This window comes from Xenopus laevis, chromosome 4S (assembly GCF_017654675.1).
Source record: "Xenopus laevis strain J_2021 chromosome 4S, Xenopus_laevis_v10.1, whole genome shotgun sequence".
Lineage (NCBI taxonomy): Eukaryota > Metazoa > Chordata > Amphibia > Anura > Pipidae > Xenopus > Xenopus laevis.
Window position 1 is genome coordinate 108,664,479 of NC_054378.1, and position 19,861 is coordinate 108,684,339.

Sequence of the window (19,861 nt, forward strand, 5' to 3'; positions counted from 1 at the left end):
TCATATTCAGGAAAGGGCTTGTTTCTAGATGTTCCTTAGATGATCAAGTACTGGAGCATCTCAATTGTTTTTGCTCCCCATGACATTTGTTATCAGATCACCTTACATGTAGAATGCAAGTCAAGCGATATTCTTTTGTTCTTCGCTAACACAAACGTTTTCAGATGCAGACCAGGTTTAGTGCAACGCACAGCTCTTACATTCAGCCCAACTCACACAGGGGGCAATTGCTGGCTTTGTTTTTTCCCAAGAAAATTGTAATATTTATTTACTGGTAAATATAAGTGGTAAAACACTTTGAGGACTGAAGTTTATACAGTGTTACATATGCAAAGGATATAATCTCATATGATTTGGTTGCATAAGTCTGTAAGAGGGGCAAAAATTCTGAATATATGCCTGATAAATGATCATGTAGTTCTAAGTAGCTTTCCAATATTAATTAATGATTTGTGTCATTTATCTATGTCATTGGTATTGTAAACAATCTATACTTTATTTCCATTTATAACACTATATAATGAATTTGAAACAACAGTGCCACTTGCTGTACACCTCTTCTGACTGGATATTGCTGGTTGAAAATTAATTTAGTAAGAAAAGGAATGTCTTGTGAATATGTCCCTTTTCCATAGTGATAGTATGGCTGCTCTGTCACTTGTAGGTACCGTCAGTATTAAAGAAAAACAACGTTGTTATAATCACCATGTAATATGGGTGACTCCATAGTAGCCCAGCTACTAAAGTTAGTGGGCCTCATTCGTCAAGTTGCTTTGTGATGCAAGGTGCAAAGTGGTTGCAAGTTTGTGTACATAAAAAGGGTCCCTCTCTTGTTCAGGCCCTTTGCTCTATGGGATCTATGTCACCACATACCCAAATAGGAAGATCACTTACTCATAATTCCAACTCTAATCCTTCTGTGTTCTCGGAATCGTGCCAAGTAAACTATTATGGATGGAGCGTTTCTCCTTTCCCGCTCCATACCTCTGTCATCCCGCATTATCAATCTCCATTCTGTCCATGGGCTAAACCTAATCTCGCCATGTCTTGTTTTTAAAGTCTTCGATTAATCATTCTATTTTGGAATGAACTTCATCTTCATCTACTCATCCAACAGTTTCATGGTAACATTCTAGGCTATTGATTTTCTAGTGCTAGGCCTTCAGAAATATTCCAGCTCCTATAGCAAATCATTCCTCTTCGTGCTCGGAAATCAATTTCATAGTACAGCAGCCACTACTTGGGGCATCCATGGTCCATCAAAACAGTGATTTGCAACAGACCTCACAGCTTTGCCGGCATAATCAACAAATCTTTAGGCAGAGTTTTAGCAGGTTATTTCTCTCCCTCTAGTTTGGTACCTTTCGTTCATTCTTCACTTTCAGGTGATTCATTGACGCAGACCTAATTAATGAAACATTTGGCACTGCATTCCTTATTTTATCATAACACTCAAGCGATAATGAGAGGGCGTCTTACTCAGCAAGAACATTACCCTCACACCTCCTAAAATGTTGTTTTCCTTCTCAATATCTCAGCAAATGACAAATATAGGTTAATATGTTCTATGCTCTCATTGATTGTGTTATATCATGCACAGATTAAAACAGTAGGATATACTAACCTGAGACCACCTTCTAAGTATTGGGTTGGGCCTATAATTAACACAGTAGCTCTCATTTGCTAACAGTGATACATAGTAAGTAATCCGCAATTAGTTTTGATTTGTCTACAAGCTATGAAGCATGTATGTTATGATAATGGAAGCAATCATCTGTGATTGGTTGGTATGGGTCTATTGGCCAATTCATATTAAGATCCATTTATTTTGGTGTGTTTGGTGAGATTTGGACCCCGTGTGGTTAAAAACAAGGGTCAGTGCAGGCTTTGGACTTTCCAATATTTCAATGGATAGCAGATATTAATAAATTAATAATTTGGCCCCATATATTAAGGTGACTAATATAAGATGATCCCCAGTTTTCAGGGCCAGACCCCAGATTAGTGATGTTGTGGTTTATTTTGTAACATGGGTGCAAATTTGTTGCAGTGCTGGTACTAAATAGTTGGGAAATAAAAGCAAAGATCTGGTTGGTGGGCACCAATGCAGCTGCACTAGTGAAATTTAGCAACTACAATTGTAAGGTTGAAGATTGGCTGATAATAAATGTTTACCTTCCCTGTGCTTGGCCAAATTTGCATCAGTATTAGTAAATGAGAGTCCATCTTTATGGTATTATATTTAAAAAGTGCTAAAGATGGCTGCAGTGCTGCACAATACACCACGGATGGACAACTATACCTTCACATATACTTGCAGTACAGGTTATATTGCCATAAAAACCTCTACCTGCTTTGCAAATCTTCACTGTTCCATTAACCATACTCTCAAGTGATTTCCGACCATGCCACTGTGCTATTGGGTCACAAGATTTGTAATACAATGGGAGGGCTATAGAAGGCGATAACCAGTATTGTATTCCGAGGACGTAGGTGGATGAATAGCAAATGGAGAATATTTACCTATAGATTAGATGTAGGACACACATGCAGAGAAAATATAAAGTTAAGGCAATGTTGATGCTTTCCTGTCTATTTAACCCACATTTAAAATGAAAAATGGCTCTGTCTCTAACATATTCTTTCTTGAGAGATGGATATAAATTCCCAGCATTGTAAATATGAATTCATTACTGCACGGAGGCAATCTGTTAGCAATTAAAGGCATTACTTAACTTTTAGCATCTGATTTCGGAATGAGTGGAACGGCTCAGCTTTAGCTGGTGTCATGATTCTTAGAGAACAAATGTCTCCCAGCACAAAAGCTGCAGAAGCAATTCTCTACCATAGCTTGAGAGTTATGGGATTGTTTGGCACAGACCTCTTTTGTGTGAGGATTTATAGTTCAGCTACATCCTCAGTTTGGACACGCCGGTGTTAAAGGCAAAAGAATACTTATGCTGTGCCATTGTATGAACCCACTTTGAATTAATTGCATCTTTAATTATCAGACTATCATGTACATTGTTAGCCAACCACCCCCTCTGTGTGCCATTGCACAGAATTCCAGGGTTAAACCAGGGTATGTTGTAGAAATGAATCACACATTTCATCTAGTCAGAATGGTTTAGTTTTATAGAGGAACAAACCTTTGTTTTTACAGTTGATTCAGAGTATTATGATAGGCTTACACCGCATAGAGAGATTAGTAGTGACTACTATTTGCTTCCTCCAAATAGGCATTCTATTACTGCAAAGTAATTGCTTCCAGCCAGCTACTAGTAGCAGCTACTAGCCTCCCAGTGAAACATAAGCTTTAATGATCGGTACCTTTTCCCAGAATTCAGAATGGCATTTGTGAATGATGAACTGCTCAAGACAAAGGTCACAGTGCTAATATCCGGATGATTGCTCCCTGGGAAATTCTGTGGGATATTGGTAGAGTTTGGATGGATTGGCCCCTGGGTAGTTCCGTAGGATGACTCCTTCCTTGGAAGTGCGACCCTTGCAGTTTAGGTTAGATGATGAATGGATAAGCAAAAAGCATGGACTAAGCAGACAGAAACAGTCTCAATTGTTGCTGATCGAATTGCTATTTGTTCATGTTGTTTGGCTGGAAAATGAAGGAAAAAGTGGTGGCCACCATGAGTTTTTTATATAAGGCTACTTTACTAATTGCCCATGGCTATACAAAAGCACATTTGGCATCTTCATAATCAATAAATAACTACACTGAGGGTGCCGAAGATGCCACTAATTGCTTCCCATTGATGGCGATTGGGAGAAACCCCTCAGGGATCATTCACTTTAATTGCCGTAAGATTGTTTAATTGTTGAAAAGGCATATTAGGGACTGTACATTTCATACTGTGATTAATCTCATCTTTGTGAACGCTTCCCAGCACAATCCAAAGTGACATAAGCAGAAGTGCCGTCTCATGATCATGTCAGTCCTATAGATGTAACCACAGGTTTGCTCTGCCCAACAGGGGCTAAGGTGATCCATAGGTGTGTGCAGAATTGGGTCACAGGGCTTGTTCTTTCCCACTAGTATATGGACACTGTTACTGTGTGTGTTCTTCCGACAGTCGTCTCTATCTAGCAATGCCATTACATAGCTGTATAAATTCTATAAAAGTCTATACATACTGTAGCTGCACAAATGCATAAGCAGAAGATTGCATGTGCCTGTGGTCTTTATTCCTTCCATAGCAAATAGTTATCTACAGCATTTATAGTTTGATTTGTTTCCTTTCCCTATAATACTGGCCCATTATTACTCTACAAATTATAATTAAGATAAATGGAATTTAGGGCATGTTCAATTAAAGGAAGGGTCAGATGGCGTAAGCCTGCCCAATCCCTGGTACAACTCATCAGCTAATTAGTAACCACAATTTGTTTATTGACCAATAAAGCAAGTAACTCAGGATTGGCCGGTTTCCTGCTGGCTGACGATATGGGGAGTTGTGTTTTGTTAGCAGCTAGACTATGGGAAATAGAATGTTGGAGCGGATATATTGGGAATATATAAAATGTGTTAATGAAAGTAATTCTCTGCATCTGCTTCAATACTAATTATAACCAATACTGATGGGAGTACTGTATATTATGATTGTAGAATGTTTTCATTTTCCATGCAACCAAGTCAAAATGGCATAAATTCTGGAAAAATGGGACATAAAATTGGGGTTTTACTGTATGTAGTTTATACAGGTATGGGACCTGTTATCCAGAATGCTCAGGGCCTGGAGTTTTCTGGATAACGGATCTTTGGATATAATTTGGATCTTCATACCTTAAGTCTACTAGAAAATCATGTAAACATTAAATAAACCCAATAGGCTGGTTTTGCTTCCAATAAGGATTAATTATATCTTAGTTGGGAACAAATACAAGCTACTGTTTTATTAATACAGAGAAAAAAGAGAAATCATTTTTAAAAATGTGGATTATTTGGATAAAATGGAGTCTATGGGAGATGGCCTTTTGTAATTCGGAGCTTTCTGGATAACGGGTTTTCAGATAACAAATCCCATACCTGTATAGTAGTATCAGGGCCGGAACTAGGGGTAGGCAGAGTAGGCACGTGCCTAGGACGCAAAGCTGGGGGGACGCCAGGCACGCACCTCCTCTGTCGCCTACCCCGTGTCCGGTCCCGTCTCTCTCAGACTGCCAAGTTTCTTTCACGAAAATGCGCCTCTGCGCATGCGCGAACACCATTTCGTGCATGCGCGCTGTAGCAAAGCCTTGCACATGCGCGCTGGAGCGTAGTTTCGCGCATGCGCAGTTTCGCGCACACTGAGCCGACGCCATGCCCGCCAGGTTGCCTAGGGCGTCTGGCCGGGTTGGCCCGGCTCTGAGTAGTATATTGCATAATGTTGCAGCATGTGCACATAGCATTGTAAAAGTAAAATCCCTATATATATCCTCTATTGCATACCTTCCAACTGTCCCGTTTTTAGAGGGACAGTCCCTCTTTTGACAGCTCAACCCGCAGTCCCTCGTTTGTACTGAAAAGTCCAGTTTTTCTCTGCACTGAACAGGCAGAAAAAGAAAAAATTTTGTAGTATTGGAGTATATACTATGATACAATTGCTAGAGAGGTGAGAGGCGCAAAAGCACTCCCCTATAAAATCCCTTAAGGGTCCTACTGCATTCTGCAGCTAGCGTGTGAATTAATGCAAGTATTCCTCCACAGTGTTGCCAAATGCGTGTGATAAGTGGGTCTTTGCGCTCCATTTTTGTACATAGAGACCTGTTAAAATTCTGTTTGCTTTTTGTACTTTGCACCCTACCCTGCACTTAATAAATGGCCCTGTATTCTTCTATGTTAGAAAGCCTAGAATAAATAGGTGTCATTCTGTTCCAGGCTATCATTGTATCTGTTGTAATACTCGTGACATTGTCAGAACACATAAGCTCTGATTGTTGGTTACTTTATAGCCAGTCATGTCTTCTAGAATAATATTTATCTTCTGGGCAGTTTCAATTTGGAGTCCAGTTTTCACAAGGGCGCCACCCGAGTGGCCTGTAAAAATAATGCTTCAAAGGTTATTAAAAGCGTGTACACCTTTAAATGAACTTTTAGTACCATATAGGCAGTAATGGCCTGGCGGACAAAGTACTATCATTGCAAAAGTTGAACATCCGCTTTAAGTTATTGAGAAAAGGAAAAGCTTGTAATGTTGCTCTGAGAACTGACCAGAGAAAAGTTAAATGACTCTTCTCTGTTATCTAACTTCATTTTCTAAACAGAGGAACATCCCAGCAGGTGGTGCTGTTGCTTCAAATTCATTATACTAGAACTGCAAAAGTGCCTTAAAAGAGCAATCTGAGCAATTTCAAGGACACTTGTTCATATGAAATTCAAACCAATATAAATGTATAATTATGGTTATATTGGAAAGTTGTTTCTAATTAAAAAAAATAATATTATGTTAAAAAAAATCAGTTTTTGGGTGGAGATTACTTTTATGCTTTGTAACCCTGAACATACCGTTAATGTAGGTAGTTCACTATAGAAATTTCAGGTTCATTTGAAGCAACAGCGCCACCTGCTGTTCATTTTGGCTGACTGGCCACTAGAAAATAACGTTAGAGAAAAGGGCAAGATATTGAAGTACTTACAATGGACGACAGAAAGTCAAAAAAATCTTCTCTGCTAACCAAATAAATTTTCTGAGTAGAACAAGTCTTTCCTTTTCTCAAAAACTTAATGGGGTGGTTTGCCTTTCCGTTAACTTTTAGTATGTTACAGAATGACTAATTCTAAACAATTTTTCAATTGCCTTTCCTTTTTTTAGGGAGGTATGTATTAAAGATTAATTAATAGTAAAACTAATGCACTTTAATGTTAAGTAAAAGCACATTGTTTGCACAGCAGCACTTTAATATTCTTTTTTACTCTCTCCTAAAACCCATTGTTTTCTACCCTCCCGATTCTCTCTTTGCCTCTAGCCTCTTTTTTCTTTCTGGAGAGCCATCTGATTGGCTGGGCCCCCCTGGGAGTGCCTGACTTTGGAATCAAATGTACAGGGTTACAGACCTTTTATATATTTTTTAATTTATTTGCTGTCTTCCGACTCTTTCCAGCTTTCAAATGGAGGTCACTGACCCCATCTAAAAAACAAATGGTCCATAAGGTGACAAATGTATTGTTATTGCAACTTTTATTACTCATTTTTTATATTCTGGTCCTCTTCTATTGGAATTCCAGTCTTTTGTTCAAATCAATACATGGTTGCTAGGGTAACTAGCAACTGGATTGTCAAAATTGCAAACTGTAGAGCTGATGAATAATAATCTGAACCTTTAAATATCTACACATTATAAAAAATGAAAACCAATTGCAAATTGTCTCAGAATATCACTCCACATCATTCTAAAAATAATTCAAAGGTGAACAACCCCTTTTTAACTGCAGATGGTGGTGTTGCTTCAAATTAGGGGGGTAAAAACTTCCAATATCATAAAAACTAGAAAAAAAATTATATAACCTGCAAAAGTGCAGATTTACATTAATTTGTTTTGAGGGTGAGGCGTAGGTCGTAATCTAACTGGAAAACTTTATTATGCGATACAAAAAAAAACACCTTCGAAAAAGGTCTTTAAAAAGTGCTAGGCTCCATTAAAAACTGCAGGATAAATACTGTCTAACCAGTATTATAACATTCTGAAATGCAAATTTTCTCTTTAATTTTACAAATTTCTTTTCCACTTACAATGTTGATTGCATTTCCCTTTATTGGAGGCTTATGTAAAACAATGTGCCTTGGCTGCTCTCCAGACCCCCTCCTTCCATTTCTAGCTCATTTTTCATTACTATATTCAGAAAACCCTGAATAGCATTTTTGGAAAAAAAAATATTATTAGAAATGTTAAACTGTAAACCAGGCAAAAGCAACCTGTAACCTTGGCTGCAGTGTGAAGTGTCAAGGAAACCTAAATCAAATTTTTTCATAGTTTTTCCTTTCAAGTCTCCCTTTAGCCCAGTGACATAATATGCATAATAATAATCTTAATAATAATTATCTTATACCATGCAATGTGTATTAAACTGAATATGTTTATTTGCACTGGATTTGTGCCTATTGTTAGCCCAGTTGTTTCAATAATAATTTTATGCTTAATGTTTAAGCTTTAGGGTCCTTACACATAGCTGCATTCCCATTCAATGACTATGAAGATTTTGATTCATCCAGGTCATGTTATATCTAATATAAGTAATTCTAAAACAACTGGACTTGCTGAGTAATCTTTGAAGATGTTTCATTACTCATCTCAGAAGCGTTTTCAGTTCAACTGACTGGTGTGGGAAATCCTCGGCATATAAACTCTTTCACTAATCCAATCACAATGGCACATTGTAACTTTTCAGAGAGGTGACACCTGAAACTCACAGAGGTGTAGATTCTGTGTAGTTACTGTGATAGGATAACCAAGGTATCATGCAACTCCTATAAACAGGTGTTACTTGTGAGAGTTGCATGAATGGGTGTGTGAAGTATTTTAAAATCGCCAGGGTACAGATGTTAAAACAGCATTGTATGTAGCAGACTGTGTCGAATGCCCCCGCCTCTGTTTAGGGATGGTTTCTCCACCTTGACATGAATCGCCTCTTTCACTGATCGTTCAAACCAGTGGTCTTCTTTGTCCAAAATGTGGACATTGTTATCTTCAAAGGAGTGTCCCTTGTCTTGTAGGTATAGAAAGAGTCTTGCACTGTAGAGTTTGCCCTCCTATGATGAGCCATTCGCTTGGTGAGCAGTTGCTTCGTCTCCCCAAAGGTGAAGAGTTACAATGTGCCAGTGTGTTGTGATTAGTGGAAGAGTTTAAATGCCAAAGACTTCCCATACCAGTCAGCTGAACTGAAGAAGCTGCTCGGATGAGTAGTAAAACATCTTCAACAATTACTCAGCAAGTCCAGTTGCTCTGGAATTACTTATACTAGATATTCCCATTCAATGGCTTTTTTGTGTATTCCACTGTAGGTGTTCATTGATCTCATTCTTCTCTATGGGGACCGTACCCTTGGCCTTCGGCATCTCAGTGCACACCCAAGGCTACCGTCCCTTTAGAAAAGATTAGGTTCAGTTAAAGTAAATGTTCTCATTCAGACAAAAAAAAACACTGCATGGGATTGCATTTCTAAAGGCTTGTCTCTAAGGGTCCCTATGAAAACCCTAACCAAGTACTATTGTGGTCAGTCACAACCTATGTCCCATTTATTCACAGCCATCCTGTCTTCCCTGTTTCTCGTTGCAGATGAGCTGACTCTGCAGGGCCCGGTCTTCGCTCAGGAGCCCACCAATATCAACTTCCCTCTGGATTCAGAGGACCGAACATTGAGACTAGTTTGTGACGTACAAGGACATCCCAAACCTGTTGTAAGGCGAGTGACAGCCTCCATTATACACCCTTAATACTCGTTATGGAGCATGAATTATGCAGACATGTCAACTCACGAGTCACCTGTATTTATCGGGAGTCATCACACTTTAACACCCCCCCATCCAGTCATATATAGTAACAGGTCTGTCTCGCTGTTAGGGCTGCGACCATAGTGTTGCTAAATTTGTAATTTCCTGTCATTCTCTACCCACTTGCAGTTTGGATTTTTCTCCTCTACTCAGTAAACTGGCCTCTGTTTCACTTATTTACATAACTGCTCTGCCCCTTCTGCATTCCCACTACATAATTACTCTGCTCCCCTTTAAGCCATTAGTTAATCCATCATGGCCCCACCCCTGTACCTCTTAGTGTGGCTGGAATTTTTAATACAGATAAGTGGCAACCCTACTCACTGGCAGCAGTGTGTACCCAAAACCTAACTTGCCTTCTTTATTAAAATGTATAGAATCATCAACCAAATTCCAATAATATCCAAATTAGTGGATTAATGAGCACAATGGGGGGGGGCTAGGGAAGAACAGGGATGGGGCTAGGGACGGGTTGGGGGGCAGGGCAAGCATGGCGATGCACCCGGTCACTGACTCTGTCCTTTATTTTGTGTATATATATATATATATTATATATTTTTGTATATTTCTTGATAACAAGATTCTATATAATAGATTGCATTTGTCTATTACATTGTGCATGTTGGGGAAAGGGTGTCTAGATTTTGCATGCTTTATTTAGTAAATTATATGACATTATCTGTGCAAAGCCAATGCGGTTGTTTAATGTGGTTATTCAATAGAATATGTGATCTACAACGAGTACCAAACAATTATAATGGGTGATAATATTTGCAAATTGTTGTGTCCCCTTCTGAACAGATTCTCACAATGGGTCTCACCTGGTAGGTTTTTTAATGAAGTAAGTGTAGAATTTGTTCATACAGTATTGTAGTAGTACCCCTGTCTTACACATTCACACATACTTAGAAGTTATTTTGGAAGGACTGGGGATGCCTTCGAACATATGCTCTTGCCTACATGAGGTTACTCTCGATTTCCTGGAGGGACAGACTGATCTCTCTCCCTGAAATATGAGCACACACACATATACAGTAATTACACTTATACATATGCATTCATCATACAGATTATTTGCTGTAGGCTGTGGAGGGCATGTTTTGAATGGCCATTTGTATTATATGTATTATTATTATAATTTATAACACAGTTTCATACAATAAAGAGAATAAGTGAAAAATGGACCAATGCATAAACAAAGAAAAAAAGAACCAAATAGATTAAATGAGCAGAAAAAGGAAAACGAGGTTAAAGGAAAAGAGAAAAAAAGAGGAAACCGAGGTTTAAGGGATCAGACAAGTCCTTTCCCTGTTTTTCTGTCACATTGACACATAACTGCCACCAGTGGCGGAACTACCAGGGGAGCTGGGGGTGCTAATAGGCCAGGGCCTGCACCACACGTCCTGCACCAGGGCCCGCCCCCCTCTAGGTATGTTACTGACTGTCACATGGCAGGTACACGAGCAAGACCTGTCCTCACCTTGGGGAATCACACAGTGGCCAAAGTAGCCACAGGCAGGAGATAGAAACTGACTCTACCTGAGGCTCAATTGCTTTCTCAAAGCAGAGCAAAACACAGCCCTTTCCAAGTTCGTCCTGGTTACTTTTTTCAAGCAGCACTGTCACACTCCACAGATCTGGCTCTGGCTGGCTGCAGCTGCAGGGGTTCCCTTATAAGCTCTGCTCTGTCTGTAACCCTGTACATTTGGCTCCAAAGTCAGGCACTCCCACGGATGCACTGGGACACCCAGCCAATCGGATGGCTCTCCAGCCTGTAACTGGGCTGGATGATGTAACAGACAGAAAAAACTAGGGAAGGACTTGTCTGATTCCCTACATAGGAAAAAAAAACAAGAAAGGAAAAATAGGAGGAATGGAGAAAGAAAAAAGAGACCAGAGGCAATGAGAGAAGCAGGAGGGTAGAAAAAGATGAGTTTTAGGAGAGAGTAAAAAAGAAAAGGGAAAACTCGTATTATACTGTAGGGTGTTTTTACACACTGTATATTAAAGTGCTGCTGTGTAAACAATGTGCTTTTACTTACTCAACATTAAAGTGCATTCATTTTACTATTAAATCGATACTGAAACGTTCCTGTAAAATTCATAGGAACGTGTCAGTATCAAGTAGTTGCTGCGCCTGGAATAGTTCCCCTGAAAGCCCCTCTAAAAGCTGCCCCCAGCCCCGCGAACCTGCTCCGACCCGACCCTCCGACACTGCTAAAAGATCTTTTGTGCTGTTTCAGTGACGCTGGGCTCGGGGCTTCCATAGGCTAATTACAAATGAAAACAGGACTTCCGCCTATGGGAGGATCGCTCTGCCCCCAGCCCAGCGTCACAGAAGCAATGCATATGATCAGTTAGTAGTGTCAGCGGGTCGGCTGCGCAAAGGATCGCGGGGGTGGGGGCAGCTTTCAGGGGAACTATTCTGAGTGAAGCAACTACTCAATACTGACACGTTTGTAAGATTTTTATAGGAACGTGTCAGTATCGCTTTGATGAATCTATAATATAAATATATTCAGTGTTGTATAATAATTCATTTGCAGTGTAAATATATTCAGTGCAAATTAACCTTTAAGATCCCTTATAGAAACCCTTCACCAAGTGTTATGAAAGATATATGTTGTAATTGTGTTTTCCCTGTATCCAGCGCATCTGTTGTGCTTCTGCATAAAGCAGGTCCTAGTTTCTATCACATATATATGTTTTTTCCCTTTTTCTCTTTTTTCCTTTTGTTTCCTACTTTTCCTCTTTTTTTCTAATTTCCCTTTTTGCTTTTACCTCATTTTTTTCCTGTTTATCTGCTTTTTTGGTTCATTCTATGGTCTGTTTTTCAGTTATTTTTTATCTCTTTAAAAGAAAAATTCCCAGTGAGATTGCTTGGGAGGGGGCACTCCAATTTGCAAGTATCGGTGGCTTCTTTGGTTACCTGCGTCTTCAGCCCCAGAGTTGCCTACGTATATATGGTGTAGCTGGAGTATATTTCTCTTTCTAATACTTGGCTGATGTGACAGATACATAATAATGTTTTGATTTTGGGAGACTAATGTGGTTTGTATTATAAATATATGACATTGTGCAAAGAGTAATATATACAGTTCCCCAGTTGTGTCATTGTATATAATAAATGGATGCAACACTATTCTATATCTATTTCTATATCTATTTCTATATCTATTTCTGCCATGCACCACTCTGTACTAATATAATAGGAACATACATGGAAGGAACAATACTAACAATACTAAGAGCTCATTTACCAGGACATTATACTGAACTCCTACTGTCATATTGCCCATAATTCTCCATCTTCTTGCATTTTTATTATTTACAGATTATTACTCATTTTTCAGTTTAAAAAAAATCGCTAGTGTGGGGAGCTCAATTGCGCTCTCTGCACTAGAAGAGCCGAAAATTTTTGATTTAAAAATGTTCCCACCCATGGTAACCCGCTGTTTCTTAACTCATTGTAATACAATTACCTGGTGGTCTAGTGGTGCGGCGGCGTGGACGGCCGCCATGCCGCCGCGCTCCTGTTCCGGCCTCCAGCGCCGGCGCCATCTTGGTTCTCTAGGGCGCGCGCGGCGCGCCTCCGCGCCTCTTAAAGGTACAGGCGCACTGGCGCGATTACGCCAGCGCGCATTGGCGCACGTTTTGGCACGAAATTCGGAGGTATTTAAGGCCCATTTTTACTCCCAGCCAGTGCCCGTGATAGAATCTTGATTCTGGTGGTTCCTGAAGCCTTGTGCTGTTCCTATGAAACTTGTATCTGTTATTCCGGTTTTGATCCCTGCCTGTTCCTGAATATTCTGATATCCGAAACCTGACCTTTGCCTGCATCTCGACTACTCTTTCTGCCTGACCCCATCTGTTTGATTACCCGGTTTGACCCTAGCCTGCCTGACGATTCTTGATATCTGCCTGCCTCGAATGCCTGTCTGACGATTCTCTTGCCTGCTCCATTTGTACCGTGACCTTCGGCCCAAAAGACTATCTAGATGCTGTGCCCCTCTGCTAGCCAGAACATCTCGCCTTGTACCCCTCGTTAAGTCCAGGTGGCACCCAAGTAAGCTGAGGGCTCGTCCCGAAGCCCAACGGTGGTCACACTACTGGTGAAGCCGAGCCGAGACCAGGGTACTTGGCACCTGTTCTGGTATTGGGTGCCGGCCGTGACACTCATCTAATGGCAGCCGTGCCCCTGGATATGTATGACTGGTGACTGGGGGAATAGCCAGCAGCTGACAGAGTGTTGCGCCTTGGGGCAGTGGCATTTCAGGCATTAGCCCCGATGCCGCCTCCCTCCCCCTTCTCCGCGCTTTCAACTTTTAGCATCGGAGCTGGTCCAGGAGGGAGTGCAGTGAGCACTATTGCACTCGCTGCAGTAGCAGACCTGAATTTCTGTGTTAAAAAATGTAAATTCGGTTCTTAAAGTTAACAGATACGGCTTTGTAAGTGGCCGCTGCATGCCACCTGAGGAAATGTTCTTACCTTGCCTCATGGCAAAAGTGGCCCTGCCTTGCGGCGGGGTTTACCGATGTCCCCCGGCTAACCCAGTCTGACACTGACTTTGAAGACATTTTTAATAAACTTGCCTATAAGTTAGTGTCATTGTGGGCCCACTTCATCTCCTGGGCCCTCAAACAGTCCCAGTGTCTGCTCTGCTTCCCCTATAGTTATGTCCCTGGCCGCTGATGCAGCAAGTGACCCCATTCACACACAAGTGCAGAAAGAAACATGAGCTGCAGACTAAGCATGTTTCACCAAGGCAGACAATTTGTTTTCACAATAGTGAATCCTGCACACTTCCAACCCAGGGAAAATGCTGCATTGTCGGTAAAAAAATATGATTTGCATCCAAATGTTGTGCTTTGCAGGGAGAAATGGTTTTGTAACTAAGCCCTTATGGATGTAATGTAATAAAAGTCACTGGCCTATATAGATCCTGGCTTTGCTTTGTGTTTTATTACTTGTTTATATAAGGTTGCCTGTTCCTTGTGTGGGATGAGCTGCTGCTTTATTCTTTATTCTGCCTGGAACCAATGAATAAAGATTTACGTAAGTGGTTCCCCAGAGTGTTGGATCTCAACAAGATTGTGTTTTTTACCTGCTTTCATTTTGCTGTTTATCGCTTTGTACCCTACCGGCCATTCCATTCTAACTGCTGACCTGGTGTTAGTGTTCTCCACACCTTCTTGACTCTGCAGGGCCTATTCACAAAAGCAGTTCTCCTTTAAGTGCAATATTTGGACCTAAACTGTTATCTTTTTTTTTTATCCTCAATTCAATGCTTTCCCCAGAATTCCAGGGTCATTGCTCTACATAGTATGTGCCCCAAATTGTTTTTGATTTATCAATGTAGAACCAAATTAGTGCCCACCAAGGTTGCAAACCATGTGTACATCCCTGCTCTACATAACCGATGGTGGTCCATAGACCAAGTACATTAGAGGACATTATAGACAAATGGCAGGGGACCTTTTTACCCATAAAGAGGATCACCGTACCGGAGGCCACCCCTTTAGACTAGAAGAAAAGAACTTTCATTTGAAGCAACGTAGAGGGTTCTTCACAGTCAGGACAGTGAGGTTGTGGAATGCACTGCCGGGTGATGTTGTGATGCTGATTCAGTTAATGCCTTTAAGAATGACTTGGATGATTTTTTGGACAGACATAATATCAAAGGCTATTGTGATACTAAGCTCTATAGTTAGTATAGATATGGGTATTTAGAATTTAATTAAAAGTAGGGAGGGGTGTGTGTATGGATGCTGGGTTTTCATTTGGAGGGGTTGAACTTGATGGACTTTGTCTTTTTTCAACCCAATTTAACTATGTAACTAACTAACTATGTATATGTTCCTTTCTTTCCTACACTCCTTACCAAATATCTTGTTTATTTTTTTACAGATGGAGAGTAAATGGAACTCTTATGGATGAAGCCCAAGATTATCGGTACCGTGTTCTGGACAGGAGCTTGATCATTGCATCTCCAGACAGGAACAGAGATGTTGGTACTTTCCAGTGCGAGGCCACCAACTCGTTGGGGACCATCCTTAGTCGGGAGGCTTATGTACAGTTTTCATGTGAGTCAGGGTCTTAGGCTTAGACCTTACAATCTGATATTATGTACAGTATGATTTGTCATCCCCCCCTGTAGCTCCTTGGCCTATTCTTCACTATCTTCAGGGCTCGCCCCTACTAGTAATTGTCCAGTTTATTCCATTTTATTGTCAATAAATCCTTTATCTTCCTCTAATTTAATCCATTGGATGCCATTGTGTATTTCCATTTCCCTTTCTTTCATTTTTTTTTATTTATTTAACCATTCTTACGTCCTGATCATGTAATGGACCAATGAGGTACATGCGTGGCTGTACTGTCTGCTCAGACATGGATGGTGCAACCAGCTCAATGCAAGTATGTAGCAACATCCTCAGTAAGGGGTAGGTTACTGCCTCTTCTGAGTTTTCCAGTTGAGATTTACAGTACAAAAGCCCAAAGCTTTGAGGATATGAAGGAAAGTCTTTTTTGTGTCCAGCCTTCCCCCATTCCATTATAGGTAACCACAGAACAATCAATGTCTCTGGGACTTGTAATAATGGGATGTTTATCAGCTGTAGTAACAGTATGCTTATCAGTAGGGGCCAGAACTAGGGATTATCAGATAACTCAGATTGATTGCTCTGATAATGGTTTGCCTTTTGCTCTTTGTTTTACTAAAACATTATTTAGTTTAAAACCTAAGAGTTCTCCATTATTCTGCCATCTGGTGCAAAAGACTAAGCTGTCCTCACAGTACTGATTCTTCCTGTATAAAAAAGCACAGTGTAATAGGAGTTAAAACAAGAACACTGGGCACACACTAAGATTCAGGGAGATTTAGTCGCCCATTGACATATCGCCTTTTTTCTGGGCGACTAATCTCCCCGAAAAGCCTTTCCGGCCGGCTATAATTGAAATCGCCAGTGGGATGGCACTCTGAGAGCTTCGTTTTCCAAAGTCGACCGAAGTTTCCAAGTGAGGCAACTTTTGGAGACTTTGGAAAACAAATCGCTCCGACTGACATCCTGCCTGCGATTTAGACTCTAGCTGTCGGGAAGGATTTTACACCTGAAGAAGAGTCAATTTGTCGCCGGGCAACTAAATCTCCCTGACTCTTAGCATGTGCCCTTAACCTAAAGGTAATTCAAGCCCTGCCAGAGTTCCAAAGTACCTCCTGGAGGGCCTCAGCCAAGAATATTTCCCATGAGCTGCTTATTTGCCCCATAGGCAGAGCCGTATTTATTTGGCCCTCGGGTGTGTCTATGTAATTGAATAAACGTGTTTAAGATAACTTGTTTAACTTGTTTAAAATAACAAAAACTCACTGCCAGCCTCTGCGGAAGTGACATCACAATCACGAGTGAGGGGACACGAACTAGGGTGGCACTGGACCTAAATACTGCACTGACTATAGGATTATATAGCATCTATAACATTACAACCATTTTTATGAGAGAAGGCCCTGGATCTCTGGTGATCCCTAAAAGGCCCAGTCCAACACTGCAGCAGACCAATGGCAACCAGTGTTTAATCAGGTTTCTATATGTGCAATTTGCTAGACAATAGTCTGGGTACACATGTGGGGCATTTAAAGAGGCAGTATCTGGGCTGGGGAATATTAGCAGCTGCCTAATTCCTGGAATTTATAATATCAGCTGACTTACTCCCAGTTTGGGGCAGGTTGTGACATTCTGTCTAATTGTACACTGCTTCTAATAACCGGAGTTGCTAGGAGACTTACTGCAATGAGTCAATGATCATTTTCTGCCCTATTACCCCCCTTGGATGGTACTAATTAAAAAATCAGCATGTTATTGTGTTCAGGTCAATTAATTAACAAAATATTTGCTACAGACACAATTAAATTAAATTAGTGCATAATTAAACATTAACAAATCAAATGAGAAGGACCTAAGCACTTCTCCTTCCAACTAAGTGGCACAGCCCCCAACAGAGACACAGCACGGCCACAAGCACAGTGGCACTTCACTCCTTCCCCACTGCAATTCAGAATAGAGAGAGACGGAGTTTAGCCCTGGCACACACAGCCCCTCATACTAAATATACATTGCTTATATTTATATACAATCTATTGCTCTCTCATGCAGAGAATATCTATTAGATTTCCTGCTTAACTCCATGAGTGCTTTTGTAGGATGGTGTCGGATCGACAAACCGCATCTGACAAGTTGGCTGGTGTCTCATGGGTTAAAATATAACGGGACTGAGAAAAAGATGATGCATAAACTGCATGTGAAATTCTCCATCTGACACAACAAGACAAGAATGGTGTCGACTTTTTTTTCTCATTTTACTGATCCTTCTATTCAGGCCTCTCCTATTCATATTCCAGTCTAATATTCAAATCAATGCATGGTTGCTAGGGTAATTTGGACCCTAGTTACCAGATTGGTTAAGATGAAATTGAAGAACTGCTAAATAACTCAAAAACCTTCAATAATAAAAATTGAAAACCAATAGCAAATGATCTCAGAATATCACTTTTTACATCATACTAAAAGGTGAACAACCCTTTTAAGACTCCATCCGACTTTATCTCATCTGACTTTACATTCCAGCATAGGGAGATCAGGTTCTGTAGCTGTTATACTGCATTTCGTGGTGTTTCATGGAGGATCGGATAAAATCTGACGCACAAAATCAGATGAAAAGCACTCATGGAGTTTTACCCTTAGACCTGGCTCGGAGAGGAAGTGTCGGATAACGTCCGCAAAGTTTAACTCAATATATCATAATATTTATGTATATATTACTTTATTTGCAATATTTGTACATGTATTGTCAGAAATTGAAAATAACTGTTAAGAAACTTGTAAGAGAGTAAATTGTGTTGCGGGTGGATGGAAGAGTTGTTGAATGTAGTTTGTGAATTATGTGCTGTTAATGAGAGTTTGTATGTGAAAATGTGTTAATGGTTATTAAGAAAAGACCACTAGGTGGTAGTAGAGCATCACAGTTAGTAGTAATTTCACTCTTCCACCACTAGAGGGAGTTTCCTGAAACGGTATAAAAGGGCAGCCACACCCCTAGTTAAAGACTTTGATGGGAGGAGGTGAGGCCATGCGGAAGTCCCACTGAGGAGGAGGAACATCGGGCCTGGTCTCAGGTAGTCTATTAGACAGAAAGTATTAGTACAAGATGGCACTAGGTGTCAGAGGTAGGGAGAAAGCAAGGGTAGCCCATTGCCCCACCTAGGAGCATAGTCAGATTAGTTTCCAGGGAATAATTCCCAAGATAGGGCTACAGTGGTGAGTTTGTAAGGCAAGATAGGTTGGGAGTGGAAGACTTGGCCCGCCGGAGTGGCCAAGGGGCACTGGTCGAGTGCCGGATGGTCAAAGCGGGAGGCTGAAGGGGTGTAGTGGTACACCGGATCACTGAACCAGGCCATTGAGGACCAGAGCATTGTGAGTAAAACACTATCCTAGCTACTGAGTGGGGATTCACAGACTCCTGTGAGTAACAAGGGAAAATACTTTGACATTAATGTGAAATTGACTATTGGGAATTATGCTAAAGTAATGTGTCCGCCTGACAAGAAGAGTAAAACAATAAACAAAGTCACATTTTGGAAGAACTGATGTGTCCGATTTTCTGTGCTAAGGGTTAATGACTAGAATTTCCCCTTACAATCTATACTACTCTGCATGGTTCCTTCCACTATGGGAGTTGAGGGCATGTAAGGAGGCAAAATGTGAATTGCTAAATGGTTAAGGTATAATCAGTTTGGCCACTAGGTGCAGTGCTTCCTAAATTGATATGAGAAAGTTGTTGCTAATGAAAAGGGAATAAAGCATACAGGAACAGGAAATATGTTGGCCATTCTGGCAGTGATAGAGGAAGGGACAACAGTCTTTGTTAGGGAGTCACAGCAATAAACTTCAACTGTTTAAGAGAAAGTCTTCTATACCTGGTGTCCTAAGTTTATAGTAGGGTTGCCATCTTTGCCGGTGGCTAAACCTGAACAAAGGGGGTGGGGTAGATAGCCTTGGGGGTGGAGCAGTGATGTTCTGGTGGGCATGATGACATCAGAGATGAGATCGCGGAGTTATGATGCTGGATCAGGGGTATTGCATCACTTATATGCAACTGGCTGGATTTCTGTCCAGTTTTCGCAATGTTTTAAATGGGACAGAAAGTTTTGAATGGACAGCCCTTTCACAAATTGTGATGTCTAGTTGAAACCCACACGGCTGGAAACCCTATATCTATCTATTCTGCCTGATGAGTAAGACCAATCCTTTAACTACAGGTATGGGATTGTTATACAGAAATCAGTTATCCAGAAAGCTTTGAAATACAGCAGTGCTCATTTAGAA

At 40.7% G+C, this 19,861-nt stretch overlaps 1 protein-coding gene across 4 annotated transcripts in view; it reads left to right on the forward strand.

The window, feature by feature from the left end:
• cntn4.S (contactin 4 S homeolog) overlaps positions 1–19,861 on the forward strand; it is a 212,638-nt gene that overhangs the window by 162,435 nt on the left and 30,342 nt on the right. For all 4 annotated transcript variants that reach the window (XM_041591294.1, XM_041591296.1, XM_041591295.1 and 1 more), the window contains 2 exon segments: positions 9,268–9,394; positions 15,390–15,565. In XM_041591294.1, coding sequence (XP_041447228.1) covers positions 9,268–9,394; positions 15,390–15,565 — 303 coding nt within the window.